At 43.7% G+C, this 18,949-nt stretch overlaps 1 protein-coding gene across 1 annotated transcript in view; it reads right to left on the bottom strand.

Moving 5' to 3' along the window:
• The window catches only part of LOC101745031 (lachesin), a 161,004-nt gene that overhangs the window by 4,860 nt on the left and 137,195 nt on the right, over window positions 1–18,949 (bottom strand). Inside the window, exons 3-4 of the mRNA XM_012689479.4 lie at window positions 7,096–7,235; window positions 6,403–6,543 (exon numbers count right to left, since the gene is read on the bottom strand). Of these exons, the coding sequence (XP_012544933.1) occupies window positions 6,403–6,543; window positions 7,096–7,235 (281 nt within the window). The remainder of the gene's footprint in view (window positions 1–6,402; window positions 6,544–7,095; window positions 7,236–18,949) is intronic.

The raw sequence follows: 18,949 nt of genomic DNA, 5'->3' as shown, positions 1-18,949 counted from the left end.
TACTTGTTTTCAAAGAAATGGTGTTCGGTTGATACTCCCGGTGATTGCTTGTCACTTGTACATTACAGTGTACCGGCGTCTTATTCTCTATATTCTTACAAATATAGTGTGTAGATGTCTGTTTAAGAGTAAATACACATATGTATCTCTCACAAATTCTACGTGTGCGACTGATATAACAAGTACTATAACGCGACGGGACATTTCCGAACGCACCCTTAATTCCCATCAGCGCGTTCCTCGGAACGCGCCTCAACCGGCCGTGATTGGTCCGCGACCGCGCCGCCATCGCAAGCCGCCACTGCGCTTGCGCATGATGGACTGACGCCGACGCGCTGAAACGTTCTCCATTTTTTGTATTATAAGTATTATTGTTGTTGCGACTTGTGTGTGCGCGTGCGCTTATAGTAAGATTGATTTAAAGTGTTTGTTTTAAAGTTAATCATAATCATTAAACCTCTCGAACGATTATTCGACGTTTTATTCCAAAGTAACCCACGAAACACTCATGAACATTAAAAATGGACGCCCAACTAGTGGCTTTGGAATAAACGAAGTGTGAACTCTTTGTGAATCGAACTGTGAGAAGTGACTATCGTACAAAATGACAAAGCCGCGCACACGTCGTCAGTCTCGTCGACAATCCGAGTATTTCGAACCGACAGAGGACGATTCTTCCCCGCCGCCGACTGCATCGGGAAACATTTCCGTCAACGACATGGTTGCCATGATGTCTACGTGGCAACGCAACCAAGAGGAAACGTTTGAGAAACTTCTACATACAGTTCTCAACCAATCGCACCGGTCATCGCCGCCGCCCGCTCAACCTGCACTTGGAAACTTCGCCTCGTGCAAGGCTCGCTACAGCGGAGCGCCAGACGAATCACTTGACGGATTTATAGACGCCGTAGAGGCCTACAAGGAATGTGCAAACGTAAGCGAAACTAATGCACTACGTGGGTTGTCAATGTTGTTAACTCATGAAGCCGCGACATGGTGGCAAGGAGTTAAGACCACCATGAACAAGTGGGACCACGCCCTCACATCCCTAAGAGGTGCGTTTGGTGATAGCCGACCTCCACATCGTATATACAAGGAGCTGTTCGCCAACCCACAAAAAGCAAGTGAGAAAACAGAACTCTTCATCTCTAAAACTCGAGCGCTACTATCACGTCTGCCAAAGGACGATCTGACAACCAAAGTACAGATGGACATGGTGTATGGACTACTACATAGTAAAATACGCGAGCGTTTGAGAAGAGAGGAGATTGACACATTTGACACGCTACTCAGAAAGTCTAGAGAGATAGAAGAATCTTGTGACGAGAGTCTATCAACTAGTGGCCTTCAGAGCAAACTGCGCCAACGCCAGTTTCCACCGCCTCGTCACGCCGCAAGCATCGCCGCTGTCCAGGGGTCAACGACCGCGCCACCACTACCACCGCAGAGCGCGCCTAAGCCGCCTGCGCCCGCCGTTGAGTCCAGCGCCCACGGCACCTATCGCCGTTCTCTTCGCTGCTCCGTGGTGCCGCCCCCACCGTCGTCTCCACAACCCCACGGCTCTTCTACTCAGTTCGTGAACGCCAGACGTCGATATTGTTTCTATTGCAAGAACTATGGACATACACGTGAAGAGTGTCGTAGGTTAGCAGCTAAAGGCAGACAGGACATCGATAACGCCGCCGACCCCGTCCCGTCGTGTTACGGATGCAACGAGAAAGGTGTCACTCGATCACAGTGTGCTAAATGCAATTCGGACTTCTCTGCGTGTGAATACGACGGTCCGAAAGGCGCGCTGATGGGAATTTACGGTACAAGGTACTCCACCACTGTTATCAAATCATCTTGTAATAAGGATGAGACCCAGGTGAGCTCCACTTCATCTTATAACAGTGTGTCTCATAAAGGTTCCCCCTCGAGCATGCTATCACTACCAGAGTCCAATTTTGATTCATTAAACCATAAGCTGTTATTAGTAAATAATATTGCACGGGAATGCTCTGATATTTTTTTGCCTGCTCAATTCAAATCTGCTTTACCTGAATTGTTTCATACTAAAAATAATCACACAGAGTATTTACCTAACCAATTTACATCTGTGTTACCTGAGTTATTTTATGCTAACATTGATCACATAGAGTTTTTGCCTATTGATTTTACTGCATTTTTGCCATATCAATACTTTCTTTGTGATAATGGGTGTGTCTTTAATTTAAGTCGTGATACCAATAGGTTTGAGTGCATGTCACACTATGTGCCTCCTCCGGCTTCTAAGCTCACTAACGTGCTTGGTGATTGTTCTATAAGTAAGTGCAATTTGACCACAACCAAATCAAAATCATTTTCAACATCTGATGATAAGAGTAGGGTGACTATGATTTTTTCCGAACATCCGCGGAAACTGAACACTGATGTTAGGGTGACCATGACGAATGTTTTTCGTGGACAATCCGGAAATATAAATAATTTGAAAAAGAAACTTACTAAGTCTACTAGGTTGACCATGCAGGACGATTGTAATAGTAATCAAAAATTATTTTCTAATGTCGAGTCACAATTTTTTTTAAATAGAACGACCACATGTTCGAACATTTCTCTGTCGACTCTTGACTCAACTAATTTAGACGCTCATCCACAAGTGCCAGACACTTGTCAATCACAACGGAGACCGATTCTAGGAGTGGAAATTCTAGGAGTAAGGGGTACCGCACTATTGGATACAGGTGCTAAAGGGTGTATTGCGGGTGCTTCCTTATATCAGGTGTTGCTTAAACATAATCATCCCTGCCAAGAAACCACTAAACGCGTTCGTCTCGCTGATGGCTCCGTGCAGATTCGTGAGTTGTTGGTTACTAACCTGCATGTGAAAATGAAAAATAAACTGCTATGTTTGGAGTTCATTATTTTTCCAGAGACCAAATCCAATGATACTATTCTTGGTATGGATTTTATTGCCTCAGCGGGTATGGTGATTGATTTCGCTGCTTCAATTTGGTATTTCTCTGGGGATGAGGTGACTTACCCATTGGAATTTGAACTTTCCAGACCATGCGTGTCCGTATCCTCTGCAGATTTCCTACGTGAAGAGGAAGGAGTTATGCTGCATCCTAAGGAGAGACTGCTGTTGTCCGACTTTCTGAAACAGAACGAAGACCTGTTCGAACCAGGGGGAGGGCCGACTCCGTACGCAGAGCATCACATCGACACCGGCGATAACGCTCCTATTGCCGTTCCACCGTATAGGCTCACTCCAGCAAAAAGAGAGGTGATGAAGGCAGAGTTGGAGAAAATGTTAGCTGACGACGTGATCGAAGAGTGTGAGTCTGCGTGGTCTGCGCCTGCTCTTCTTGTCCCGAAGAAGGACGGATCTTTCAGATTTTGCGTCGACTACCGTCGTCTTAATGCGATTACTAAGACCGACAGTTATCCAATTCCCTTAATCGATGATTTATTGCAGATGACTAGACGGGACTGTCACATGTCCACCATTGACCTGCGCGCCGGATATTGGCAGGTCAATGTAGCTGAAAAAGACAGAGACAAAACCGCTTTTATAAGTCCTTTTGGTACGTATAGGTTCAAGCGCATGCCGTTCGGCTTAAAGAACGCACCGTCTACCTTCCAGCGACTCATCGATCGTTTCCGCTCAAGCTCGTCGCTGCAGGACATCTTTCTGCTGGCTTATTTGGACGACCTCTTATTGATTACACAGGGAAGCTTTCAAGACCACCTTCAGGACCTCGACAAGGTGTTTGACAGACTGCGTCACTTTGGACTCCACGCGAACCGCGCCAAATGTCACTTTGCTCGCCAAGAGGTAACATACTTAGGCCATGTGATCACACCCAAAGGAATCAAGCCGGATAGCACCAAAGTCGACGCCGTCCTGAAAATGAAGGAACCGCACAATCTCAAACATTTGAAATCATTTTTACAGACCTGTTCCTGGTTTAGGAAATTCATTCCTGACTTCTCGCGTATTGCTGAACCTCTGACGAAACTTACCCGCAAAAACGAAGCGTGGACCTGGGGTGAAGCACAACAACGCGCCTTCGACCTGCTAAAGAGTAAGCTTACTAGCGCTCCTATTTTGATACAGGCCGACTACACTCAGCCCTTCTTGCTGCGCACCGACGCCAGCAATTATGCTATAGGGGCTGCACTGTTACAAGGTAACAATAACAATGAAAAACCAATCGAATACGCCAGCAGACTTCTGACGTCAGCCGAGAGGAATTACTCTACCACCGAGCGGGAAGCGCTCGCAGTCGTCTGGGCAGTGGAAAAGTTCAGGGGATACATTGATGGCCATCTATGCATAGTCAAAAGTGACCACCAGCCACTTAAGTGGTTGCTTACACTCAAGTCCCCAAGTGGTCGTCTCATCCGATGGGCACTAAAACTCCAGGCGTTTGATCTCAAGATAGAATACTCTCCAGGTAAAGTTAATACCTTGGCTGATACTTTGAGTCGACCTACCTGTGACGGTACCAACGATTGCGAAGTGTGCTCCGTGACCGTCGACTACCCTCAAGCACTGCCGAGCCAGCTACGAGCCGAGCAGCTTGAAGATCCAGAAGTGGCTAAAATTATACAAGACCTAGAAAGCGTAGACGAACTTACCTCTACTCGGTGGCTGGAACGTGGATATGTACTGCAGCAGGGCGTGCTATACCGTTATGATCCAGATAACGACTCTGAAGAAGCGCAGATGGTAGTGCCAATTTCAAAAAGGAAAGAAATTTTAAAGTCGTTTCACGATTCGCCAACTGCAGGCCACCAGGGTATTGAGCGGACTCTACAACGCATCCGTGAGCACTTCTTTTTTCCCGGAATGCGTCGTTACGTCACAGAGTACCTAAAGAACTGTGTGGACTGTCTCAGGTATAAAGCCGCAAACCAGAAACCAGCTGGTCTCCTCCAGACACCCGTCCTCCAACAAAGATCTGAAGTCCTGGCGATGGATCTTTTCGGCCCCCTGCCTGAAGGAGATCAAGGACAACGTTGGGTCCTTATTGTTGAAGACGTAGCTACCAGGTGGGTGGAGCTGTTCTCGCTTGTGGAGGCCACAGCAGAAAATTGCGCCAAGCTTCTTATAGAGGAATACTTCCTCAGATATGGATTGCCACGCCGAGTTGTGTCCGACAACGGGACTCAATTCATATCCTCAGTGATGCAACTTTCAATGTTTATTTTAGGTATTAAACAAGAGCTCATCCCAGTTTACCACCCTGAGGCTAATCCCGTCGAGCGCAAGAATCGGGATCTCAAAGTACAACTGTCTTTATTAGTAAAAACCGAGCACCGGAACTGGCCTAAATATCTTGCCCATGTTCGGTTCGCTATGAACAGCGCCGTCTGTTCCACCACTGGGAAGACTCCAGCCTTTTTAACGTTCGCACGCGAGCTTCGCACACCTTATGAGATGCACCATGATTTACGTGCAATATTAGATAAAGAGAACTTCGTTCCTTCGGCCACTCCATATTTGCGCTCCTTCATACGTACCCTACAGGATATTCGTGATCGTGTTGAGAAGAAGCAAGATCAGCGTAAGGAGATAGGTGATACTGCACGCCGTCCTATGCCTCCTTATAAAGAAAATGATTTGGTCTTGGTCAAAACCCACGCACTGAGCAATGCCTCGAAAGGAACTACCAGCAAATTCATGCCAAAACGAGATGGCCCATATCGCGTTAAACGTGTTATAACTCCCACTACCTTTATACTCGCTAATTTGACTGACGACGACACTGTCATAGGAAAATACCACAGTTCGGACTTGACCCCCTTTACTCAAACGTCTGATACCACACCCATTGTTCCAAAGAAAGGTAGGGGTAGGCCGCGTATTAAACCGTCAGATACCAAGTTGGACCCGGGACGTGCTACCAACTTGGAGGGGGAGCCTATAACGCGACGGGACATTTCCGAACGCACCCTTAATTCCCATCAGCGCGTTCCTCGGAACGCGCCTCAACCGGCCGTGATTGGTCCGCGACCGCGCCGCCATCGCAAGCCGCCACTGCGCTTGCGCATGATGGACTGACGCCGACGCGCTGAAACGTTCTCCATTTTTTGTATTATAAGTATTATTGTTGTTGCGCCTTGTGTGTGCGCGTGCGCTTATAGTAAGATTGATTTAAAGTGTTTGTTTTAAAGTTAATCATAATCATTAAACCTCTCGAACGATTATTCGACGTTTTATTCCAAAGTAACCCACGAAACACTCATGAACATTAAAGTACATATTTAACAGGGCATCGGACGTTCATTAAGGAATCGTACTCAAGTACTATATAAGTATAGTCATTCTACCGATAGGGTACCGCGACTTGCGTTGGAATGCAGTACAGAGCGATGGTAGGGCGGCGGTAGGGCGACGGTGGGGCGGTGACTGACCTGCAAGGTCCAGGTGTCGGTCGCCTCGACCAGGAAGGCTTGGAAGCGCTCGTCGGCGATGAACGTGAACCGGTCCACGGTGAGGATGTGTGCGTCCCGGCGCCGGATCCACGACACCGACTTGTTGCTCAGCTGACGGACCTGCGACCAGCGCCTCGCCACATTACTCATTACGTCGTGCGCGCACTGTGCGTGTTGGGGGGTGTTGTGTTACTGATCGAGCTTGGAGTGACAAGTGTGTCTACTTTGAAGCAGAGCACGTGATGTGACGGTTCCTCCGCCGTGGCTGACTCTGCTCTAGGAGCGCTGCCGCCGTGTTACAGTGACATCAGTACTACGACCGCCTTGAAGCGAAGTGGACTAGTGATGTTAATATTTTAGTCGATATCGAGAGATTCAATAATAAATAATACAAGGTGTCTCAACGCGTTATTGATGAGTCGACTTTTTCTTATTAAATTGCTCATTTGAAAAAAAAAGGCTAGGTGTTTGAACGAATAATAGTTTGTAGAGTCCCACATATTCTTCATATTAACTCAGCGAGGGTACTGCCACTTCCTCAAACAATTGCTTGTTCAACGCGGTAAGGTTTTTTTAATTGTCTTTGTAGGCCGACGACTATATACGGGCCGGCCTCCCGACGCCGCGGTATGTCAGCTGCCGATGAGTGTCGGTGAAGTAAGCGAGTGGTACCTTGCAGGGCAGATAGGCGTGCGTGCCGAGCTGCGTGGTTATGTTGTTGGGCGCCGAGGGGTCGAAGTAGGGTCCCGTGTAGAGCCCCACGTAGCGCTTCACGAGCCGCCCGCCGCCGCCGGCCTCGCCACACGACAACACTGCAACAACCAAACAACACACTACTATTATCTATACGAATTAAAAATAATATAGATCATAGTAGGACTCGAAGTCGCGGATTACATTGCGTTGAACGTTTATTTATAGTACGAGATAGTTCTGACGCCGCCTCAAAGCGCCTCACAACAACTCACAACTGATTTGAGCAGAGCGGTGGTACTAGTCCCCGAACGGCGGTGTCGGTACCACATAATCATATCTAGGTTCTGTGAGCTCTCTGACCAAAGGCAGATGTGGTGCTGCAGTAGTATTCAGGGATTGAACCGGTTATTATGATTGTAATCGTGGAATGCTATTACATTGTCTGCGTGGAGCGGGCGTTTGTTACAAAGTGAGTAATCAACTGTGCTGCGTCACTCAACTAAGTGACATTCCAACCTCCTTAGGCTGGAATGTCACTTAGCTTGCCCACAGAGAAGAAACACAGCCAGGTAACAGCCGGGAAACAGATAATATTTACTACAAGGACGAGAATAGTAGTGAGAACAGGACTTTAAGTGAAAAGAAACAAATGATATTTCACAGGCCTGCGCTAGACGCTTTTTGCCAATTTCATAATTATTAGCGAAAATTGAATTCTCAAATTGGTTTTGACTGATAACTAGTAGCTGCAGGGAGTCTATCCTGTTGAGTAGTCATGCGTTCTGGTTTGTTGAGCGATATAGTAGAGCCGGTATATGAAGACTTCAACAATAGTTGGTCGAGCCCCTGAGCCACACAAAGTTGTTAAGTGGTTACGGAGCCTATGATAACACAACATGAATGCGGCCATGTACCTTGAGGCCTGAGGTATAAGTTTAGCATACCGTATGTTATAGTACAACGGTTGTGTGACGGGAGAGTCCTTCAAACAGGAATACATTCCAATCTAGGCAAAAGCAGTTGGCGGTGGTACCTACTCGCGCTGACTCCCAAGACGGTCTACCACTTGTAAGTACGCAACATGTAATTTAAGCATGTTTCGTTTTTATTAAATTAGTGATGCTATTACTTCGTCGTGTAAGTCAGACGGACTGACAGACGATTGGCTTGGTAGTGCAGTAATTAGTGCTCCTGATTGCTGGCCCGTTTGGTCCTTAAATGGGGCAAATACTCATGTGATGATTAGGTTTGTTTGCTCTTTGTTTGGGTTATTAACTGTATGTGTATAGATTCAAACGTATATCGGTTTCTAGTTCTCAGAGTATAGGGAATATACGATATAATAATATACGAGTACATCGGCCTTGTTATCCTGTAGCCGACGACGACTTCTAAATATACATTTTACAGCTTAATGTGAGCTCATGTTGATATGACTGTGTGTATCTTGGTTAACGTTATCTTGCGTTAGATCGTCAACACGAAGTGATGATGATGTATCGTGGTTGTAATTCATTGAGCATAACAACTCAAAGTGAATCGTGGAAATAAAATAAAACAAATGAGGTGAAGGATCTGTGAGGTCGAGTCAGAGCACCGCGCGATATTCAAAGAAATTTACGTGAGATTTAGTGCGTAAAAAATATGAATAGCTGAGTCGTAAAGAGGGATTACTTCTCTCTGCGGCGCATTTAATATCTCTCGTGTACATAAAGTATCAGTTGTTTGATAAGCCGCAGGAGTTGCCGGGGGAGAAGACGAATGAACGGTCGAGCAAGGGAGATAACAATATTTTTGGTTCAGGAGACATTCGGGTAGATTGCATCTTCGTTCTGAGGATGAGTGTGACTACCCTTTTTATCGTTTTCCTGCTAGTTCTTCTATGAGTTAATTATCCGTGTTGAGTGTGGTCCTCTCTACTCAGGTGGAACAGAAATTTTGATAGCTTTTTGTATCATAAATTTTCGTTACTTCTCCCGTGCCATAGAGGCTTGATACTTAATGTTTAACATCAAGTACTTAGTTCGGCATTTCGTATAAAACGAAACGAATCTAACAAGATCGATAGATACAGTTATTAATATTTGAATTTACAAATACGAACAGTCTTAGATTAAATTGATTGAATTTCTTTTTTCCTCATTTACTTTCAGCACGTCATGTTGTGTTATTTGTATTCATGTCAAAATTAAATAGTTTCCAGCAATAACTAGATTGATGACCTAATACTAAATTAATTTTAAACAAAACTTTAAAGTGAAACATCATAAATATAAAATGTGTGTTCACAACTTCAACCGAAGGCAAGGAATAAATAGCTTGAAGCAGTTACGCCGTAGCGACTACGGCGTAGCGGCTACGACGTAGTGAGTATATCGTAGAGTTCGCCCGAGGGAGTATCCGCAGCATGTGTCCGGTGATCGGTTACCTTCATTTCCATTTTCGATTTCCGGAGTCGGGCTCTAATAAAAACGAGATTTATGTTAGGCCAACTCGCTGCTCCCTCGCGGCTCTATACATAGGGCCCGGGCGAGTGGGGGCTGGGGTGGAGGGAACGGCCGCAGATCCGTATCTAATTAATTAACGGATGAGGACGCGACCCGCCTCTGTAGGTGCTACGTATTTCTTCGGTCGACGACCACTAGTATCGTTAATATCTCGTTATCTGTAATGAATAAGTTATTTCTCATTAATCCGGCGCCTGCAGTTAATGAACTGTGCGCGTTCAATGCTGGGCGACAGATATAAATGAAGGCGTTCATTGTGCGAGACCTTCACGCGCCGACTTGTAATTGAATCCCAAAGCCTTGCCGGACCATTCATATTAATTGACTCTGATGTTCGTGTTGTATCTCATAATTGTTATAATAACACGAGAGCGCGCATGCCCCGTTCATTACTTTAATCGTATTATTTCCGAAGTATCGAATAATGTACAGTTTGCGTGGTCGCGGATGCGCGCTGCCATCTGATGTCAACATTTCAATATTACGCAGACTACCGTCAAATTTTCTATAAAGGATTTCTTGACATTTGAGTTTCTTCACATAAAAAAAGAATTAACAGTACCTTGAGGTCTGGCAGTTAATTTGGGTGCTTTATTAATTTCAATGGTCCTACGCACTCGTCATAAGATGGAAATAGCTTGTCTAGTGACTAGTTGGGGTTTGTCAAATGTCAGAGACTGGTATGACGGTGCGCGCATGTTGACAAGCTGCGGGTTTGTGTACTGGTTATCTTCACGTCCGCAATGTGCACCTGAGCTCTTACCGAAATCTATCTCTTGGTCTGCCTTATGTATGAAAGCCCACAGTCACAGGCCTGTTTGTAGACACTATCTTTACTCGTGAAATGACCTCTTGTGAGTCCACAAGGGTAGGTGCCACCACCCTTCCTATTTCAGCCATGAAGTAGTGACGAGTTTCGGTTTGAAGGGTGGAGCAGGCGTTGTAATTATACAGAGACCTTAGAACTCATATCTCAAGGTGGCTGGCGGTATTTACGTTATAGATGTCTATGTCTTCCGGTAACCATATAACTCCAGGTGGGCTGTGAGCTTGTCCACCCATCTACGGAATAAAAAAAAAAACCAAGATCCTTTAAAGCACTCCTCATGGAACGTACGGTATAAATAATAGGAATTGAAGTTTTCAATAAATTTAGAGGTTCCAAACGAGTCGTAGAATTGGGATTACTTAGGTCAGAAGTCTATTGTCATCTTCAGTAATTAAAGCAACGCGTCTCACAATGCACGACCCAGCGCAGGCGTCATTATGAATATTTGAAAAGCGTCAGCGTTCGGATATGGAATGCATTTTTGTTTTCTCTTCCCAGTCTTTCTGTTTGATATTCTGCTGATACATGTAATTTCAATAGTTTTAATAATTTGTCAGTACGGTATTGTCGTTTGGGGAACGAGTAAGGCAGCGCGGTTCGTTCGAGTTGGCTCGCAGCCAGCCGAGGACCGACAACTATTATTTTTATAGAGTAATCGGCTATTTGTTCTGTTTATTTCTCCGAAAGTGAATTTTTGTGAAGAGATATGGAGCATATTTGGTATGGTAGCTGTTTCTTATGTGGATTGGTTTGCAATTATTTATAGGTTATGCACAAGCTCGGCGCGCGGCGTCGCATGCGGATGAACGGTATGTCAACTCTTAATTTCTCGTACTAATTGTCTTTACTCTAAAATGGTCGGTGTGCTCTAAATGCTTATCTTTGTATACACTTGGTAAGTACAAACTTGAATAGAATATATGGATTTATGGATACGGTAACCTTAGTTCTGTGGTATAACATTTAAATCTAAGAGTCTTGTTTTAGGTTTGTAAGAATTTTATAATTTGTATTAGTATAATTTGTTGCATTATAATATATAACTCATTCCCCGCTGCTGCCCCCACTTCCCCTCCGCGAGGCACTTATTCAAGTACGTCAGTACTTAGTCAGTTAATATCAATCGGCACGATGTTGTCAAGTAATGCGGGCGCACTCCGCACACCAATAAATATGCAAATTAATCACCTCCAACGGTTTTAATATCATTTGCTTCAATATTAAGATTGAAGTTATGATAAAAGTGCAAGGAAGATCTTTCTGAGAACGAAAGACAGTATTATTTATTTCTAGTCTATGTTATTGTAAATGGATTATAATAATTTATCTATATTATATTGCAATAAGGCAACTGGGGCTTAGATCACACATGATGTTAGACCACTTAGCGCCAGAACTATCGAAAGCCCGTTTACGAATCTATGAAATAAATAAGCAATTATTATATCAGTATAAAGCTATACATACTATACATACTATACTATATAAGTTTTCTGCTTGCAGCTTCATCTCTTTTCTCTGAAGATTTGGCCAGCGTTAGCCACGCGTGTAATATCGTCACGGTACATTGTCGGAGATAAACAGAACTTCGTCTTAAATATTAGAGAGATTAATAAAATAAAATCAAAGTATTTCTTCATGTAACGTAGGCGATACTGATCGTTCGTACTATAATGTGCTCTGGAACGCAACCTTGATTTGTGTGACAGTGTCCGCGGCACACAATTAATATCCAATACACTCCGCTCTGTGTGAGTGTGTGTTAGCACACGGCCACATTTAGCGCACCGTGCAATTGTGCAACAATAAGTAATTGTTTAGTCCAACGAGTGATCCGTCTACGAGTGCACAGCACAAACAAATATAACGATTGTACAAAGCTGTTTGCTTTACAAAGCACAGATCCGGTCTCGTCGTGTCCCGGGACTGTTCCTGTCTGCGGACTGGTGGCAAACACACAGCAGCTATTTACATTTGACTCCATATAGAGTCACGAACTAACAGATCGTTTGCAGCCTGAATGTTCATATGTATGTATATTATTTAGGTAGTTTGGATCTCTCTGTACTGTGTAGCGGCTGTAATGACACAATCAACGAAACGAAATGTTGTTTCTGTTCTCGTCAGCTGGACGACTCCTCACCGGAGCTAAGCTTATCCACAGTTCGTCACCGTTACATTCACTTGATGCAATTTATAGAATAATATGGTTAATGTCTTTTATACACGACTGAGAGTGGACAGCGACGAGCAGTGTAAGTGGCGGCGAGTGCTCACCACGGCACAGGGAGGGCGCCAGCTGGCTCGCTCCGGAGTAAAGCTCACCCTGAGAGGTAACGGACTATAGACGCTTGGCTATCAACTACACGCATCTCACAATATGTTTAAAGGTTCTGTATGTTACGCGACTTCTACTACTGTACTTGTACAATTTTATATTCTGAATTTAGTTCACGGCCCACCCACGGTGTTAAGTAGTTATCGGATCCCATAGACATCTACAACGTCAATGTAACAATGTCGTTAGGACGTTTTATCCTCTACGCCACGACAACTTCAAGTTTGAATTTGTGAAAACAATTAGTTTTTAAAAGTTGTCATTGTTGTTTGTAATTTTATGTGAAAGTCCGTAGATCTATTCATATTTATTACTGATCTGTCTGACTGTCTATCTGTCTGACGGATAGAGTGACAGACCAACACAGAGTCGAAGCTACTGCGGCAATAAACTTTAAATTTAAGCAAACAAAAACAAACAAAACAAATCCATCATAGTAAAAGGGAACCAAGAAATGATTGTATGTTTTTGAAACCTACCACAATAGAGCACGGCCATGACTCAGGGGGCTAGCATACAACTATTGAAGAAAGGGAACCTAGAGAAAGTACACAAAATACTTGTTAATGAAGAAACTCATAAAAGCAATAACAAGTAAATCAATACACCGCAGTCCGCAGTTCGCAGTTCGCTAGTGTTCTTTGATCGTGCCGCCGTCGGCTCTCTACTTATCGAGGGTCTGACGTCTGCCTCCAACAATACGTCCACTATATCTTGGCCCGTATCTGCGAATTTCTTAATACTAACGCGAGTTCATTTTACGGGACGCTGAGGCATCTACTTTGTAGGGATCTCCGCTTACGAACAATTTAACGACGATTCTATGTCAGCTTGAAATGGACATTGTTCGGTCTAGTTCCTGAACTTCGTGGTCCAGTTTAATAAATAATTCAGTAAAACAAGTGATGGCGACTCAGGACGAACACATGACTGAGCAATGAGTGGTGTTTCAACGAACAGAAAGACATGATGTCACTGCAAGTAGTATACTTATAATAGTAGATAATTATTATTGAACAGACGTGCTCATAGTCCGCCTGGTGTCGAATACTACTCCGTGGCTGTGTGTGGCGGCGCGTGTCGGTGACACAGATCATGTGACAGCATGCACGCACGCATGCACGCACGCACGCACGCGCTCATACCTACACGCACGCGAGGTACACGAATTCATTAAATACGAATACTTTTCAATTTTGTGACTCTAATTTGATCTAGAGTTTGCTTTTGTTCAATTGTGAAGACTGTTTGTGATTACATGCAAGTATACCTAGTCAGGTCATAAATTCTGTCATATGTTTAATGTAAAATAATTGAAACAAGTTTATTCATTATGTGACCATTCATATACCAAAATAAACTTAACAAAACATAGATTCTTATGACACTAAAGTTTATTCAAAATGACCTCCGCGATTTTGAATACAGGCCTTCAATCTGCGCGGCCAGTCGTCTATCGCAGCACGAACGAGGTCCATGTCAATATCGGCGGCTGCCTTAATCAAGAATGTCTTGAGTGACTCCAAATTGGGATGAGGCTTTGAGCACGCCTTTTCCTCCAAGTGTTGCCATATCTTGTAATCTAACGGATTCAAATCTGGACTGGAGGAGGGCTAGTCTTCGTGCCGGATGAAGTCGATTTCACGCACCGCCAGCCAGTCTTGTATGCTCTTCGCTCTATGAGCTGGCGCCGAATCTTGTTGGAATACCCAGTGCCTGTTATTGAACATGGTATGAGAAACAGGTTCCACAAGGTTCGTCAGGACTGTATTTTGATACACAACTGCATTCGTTTTTACACCTTTCTCACAAAAATGTACCTCTGTTAAGCCCCAATAAGAAACTCCCAACCATACCATGAACGAGGATGGAAAATGACCTCGTTGGACACGCGGAATACGGTTGCTTGCTTCTTCACTACTGTGTGCGTACACCTTATCATTTTGTTTGTTGTAGCTCTTTTCTACGGTAAAAATTTTTTCATCCGAAAAAAGAATTTCCCGATATTTTTTTCCCGCGTACCACTTCAACAAAGCGCGTCATCTTTTCAGTCTCAGGTCCATTAGACGAGCATTCAAACGATGTCCTGTTTTTCTTCGATATGCCCGAAGCTCTAAGTCTTCATTTAACACCCTTTTCACCGTGGTTCTGCTTCACCCCATCTGAAGGGCCAACAGTTTCTGCTTACGTTTGGGATTTCTTTGAATTCGCGCCTTCACAGCTTTTATCACTGCTGGAGTCCTAACAGATCGAGGGCGACCACTTCTTGACCTGTCATCTACACTAGAGTCTTCATTGTATCGTACGATAAACGAATCTTTTGGTTATATTCAAATTTTTCAGTATGTTAAAAATTTGAATTGGCGCGTAACCGCAACGATGCAACGCAATAACTGCAACACGGTCTTATTTAAGCGTCCACTCCATATTTAAAAATGAGTAAAATTCTAAAAGTATACATTTTTATTTTCATGAACAATTCGAAATTCGAATTCAATAAACTTTTTTGTGGCCAGCATTCTAAAAGAAAAGTTTTTACTGTGTGACAATACTTATGACCCGACTAGGTATATGTATATGTATGTAAATAATTACCTGACAGTTCAGTTAAATAAATACAGTTAGTATAAATTTTGGCTGTAGATACAGTCTACAAGAATTCTTCACTAGTCTTTATCCTTGAGATCACTGTGGTAATAAATGAATAGGTATTGATAGATGTACGTACTCGTACATGTGATATTAATACACATGGATGCTCCAGTCGTAGAGCATGCGCTACGTCGTAGCTTCATTCAGTGTGTCAGCGTCTGCTACGAGTGCTACGAGGGACTGTAGTACTGTGGTGTGGATTTAGGAGAACCTTACTTGCAGGAAACGTAGTTAATTAATGAAAGCATAACATGCTTGTGGAACGTAATAATATGCAAACCGTGCAGCTTACTTAGGTCGCTCGCTCTCTCCTTCTGCTCGTCACTGAGCTGATAATTTCATTGAGATATGGATTGTTTCGACTCGTCTGTACATTGATTTAGTCGTTATTGTCTGGTACTTTCGACCAATACAGACAAAAGTTATTGAACACTACGATTTTAAATAACAAGCCAATGTTATTTCAGTAAGCGTGACGTTTAGAACAACATAATACTGGGCGCGGCGGGTAGCCATCATACAAACACAAGATATTTGACAGATGCCTGGATCTCACTTACGACATTTTCACGATAAGCTCGCATACATATTATATATGACGGAACATTAACCTCCGTATTGTTTTTAAAAAGTGTGACGTCAGCATTGCTGACGTCACAGTTATTACTTTCATGATGATGACTCATGTCGGGCTTCTGAACGAAAACTTCACGAGAACTTTACGAACACTGTTTATATTTCGCTACAAGCGTAACAACTTTCCGGAGAGATCCGTACTGTCCTACGGCTCGAACACGAATGAATCGTCGTCGGCAGAGCGGCCGGTATTTATAGTGATTTTTGCAAATCAACACGTGTTTGAGTTTTTAGGTTAAATAATGAAATAACACGTGGTGATTATAAATCACGTGTTGTTTTACATTACAATGAGTGTCATTACATCACAATTGATTCTAAACAGTTAAAAGATGTTTTCTTGATTGATTATTTGACTTATGTAACTAAAAGAGATTCTTTTAAATGCGTGAATCATCCATCGCGCCGATACGGCCATACTGACAGGCGGTGCGCGCTCTGCACCAGCCGCTCATGTATGGTGAATCACCAGAGAGTTCTTGGAGTCTATCTGAAATAGTAGAATGTTCTTTTTCTGAGATTGGTATCTGTGTACCTTTTTAGGTTACTTTGAAAGTAACTTATTTTGTGTAGTGTTTTATTGTGGCGTACACTGTGGTACTTTTGTCGAGGCGTACACTGTGGTACTTTTGTCGAGGCGTACACTGTGGTACTTTTGTCGAGGCGTACACTGTGGTACTTTTGTCGAGGCGTACACTGTGGTACTTTTGTCGAGGCGTACACTGTGGTACTTTTGCCGAGGCGTACACTGTGGTACTTTTGTCGAGGCGTACACTGTGGTACTTTTGTCGAGGCGTACACTGTGGTACTTTTGTCGAGGCGTACACTGTGGTACTTTTGTCGAGGCGTACACTGTGGTACTTTTGTCGAGGCGTACACTGTGGTACTTTTGTCGGGGTGTAATTTTGGTAATCAAAAATAAAAACTTTTACCTTTGTATTAATTAATCAGTTGATTGTCGAACATGCTCATATAGGTTCATCGGCTGATGCTGGAGGGTCGTCTTCTTCCGCCGATACGGCTATCTGGTCTCCAGGTTGCGGTGCCCGACGGAGTTGATGATGAGCTACTTTTCTTGAACGCTCTGAACCAACCACCTTTTTTACTAAATAGCGGTCGTTGTCCAGGATTCTTGTTATCTCATATGGCTCGCTGAATTTGAGATCCAACGAAGTTTGATTACGAGTATTATTTTTTATGAGCACATAATCACCACGCTGGAAATGATGGATCCTAGCTTTTTTTGAATTGAAACGTTGCCTGTCCTGTTCTGCATTTTGTGACATCTTGTGTTGAACATGGTTAGTGAGTGCTTCAATATCAATAGTCTGCTCGTCAATATTTACTAATTTAAGTAGCTCTGGAGGAACACAATGCTTTCGCTGAGTGAGTAATGTAAGTGGAGCTACGCCTGTCACACGATGCGGAGTGCAATTTATTGCTAGCTGAAGTTCTGCAATCGTTGTGTGCCACTCTTCTGTTTCGTAATTCTTGATCATAGTAAGAGCATTTTTTAGTGTAGCTACGACGCGTTCTACTTGTCCATTTGCTCGGCTGACTCCTGGTGCTATAGCATGAATGTCAATACCTACCCTATCGCAGTAGGTCTTGAATTCACCGAGGAACTCTCTTCCACCGTCGACTATTATTTGGACAGGAGTACCGAATAGATGAACCGTACGCTTTAAGGCAGCTAATGTGCTGGGTGGATTTTTGTTAGTTGCATAATAGAATAGCACGTATTTCGTAAAAGCATCTATGGTGATAATCACATACTGTTGGTCGTTGGATGTTCCCATCTTGCCTGTTATATCCATGTGTATTACTTGAAAAGCAGCAGACGGTTTCTGAATCGGGTGCATTTGAGCTTGTACCGCACCAGATGCTCCTTTCGATGTCCTGCAGACCACGCAATTATCAACAAATTTTCGTACCTTCGTGCTCATGTTGTCAAACCAGTGGCTGTCCTTAATTTTCTGCAACGTCTTTTCCCAGCCAGGGTGCTTCAGTGCGGTGTGGAAGGAGTTTATTAAACTCCACTGAAAGGACCTGGGCACCACTGTGCAGTATCGGTGTCCGAAGGTTGGATCTTGTACGATATGCTTGAGGACATTGTTTTCTAGCATATAGCCGTTACTTGGATTGTTATTATTCATACCATCCATTATAGCTCGTAGTGTTTCATCACGTCGCTGTTCAATTTTCAGCCAGTCTAGATCTCTGGTCATTATATTCACTGTGAGTTCGACTGGGTTCCTACTGAAGTAGTCTGCGTGTTGAAGCTGTTGACCCTTGCGGTATTCAACCTCAAAATTATAATTTTGTAAAAATGCCCACCAACGGTGGATTCTAGGGAGTAAGTCCTTTTTGTGTTTGGATGCTTTTAGTGCATTACAGTCTGTGATAACTGTAAACTTACGTCCATAAAGATACTGCCGAAAGTGTTTTATCGCTCGGACTACTGCCAAGGTCTCTAATTCATAAGAGTGATAGCGACTTTCTGTTTCAGTAGTTCTCATGCTCATAAAGGCAACTGCATGTTGTCGTCCCGCAATTACTTGTACCAGTACTGCTCCGAATCCCAAACTACTTGCATCTGTGTACAATTGAATAGGTGCTTCCTCCTGGAATAGTGTAAGTACTGGAGTTGATGTTAAGCACTGAATGACATTCTCTCTTGCTTTCTCATGGCGCTCGTCCCACTCCCATTTAGCCCCTGATTTGGTCAACTCGTATAGTGGTATCATTATGCGTGAGAAGTCTGCTATAAATTTTCTAAAGTAGCCAGCCAATCCACAAAATTGTCTTACTTGTCTGGGTGTTGTTGGTACCGGCGATTTTACCAGAGCATCTATTTTCCGTGGGCTT

Source organism: Bombyx mori, chromosome 21 (assembly GCF_030269925.1).
Source record: "Bombyx mori chromosome 21, ASM3026992v2".
In the NCBI taxonomy this organism is placed as follows: Eukaryota; Metazoa; Arthropoda; class Insecta; order Lepidoptera; family Bombycidae; genus Bombyx; species Bombyx mori.
This window is presented reverse-complemented; position numbering and strand designations above follow the sequence as displayed.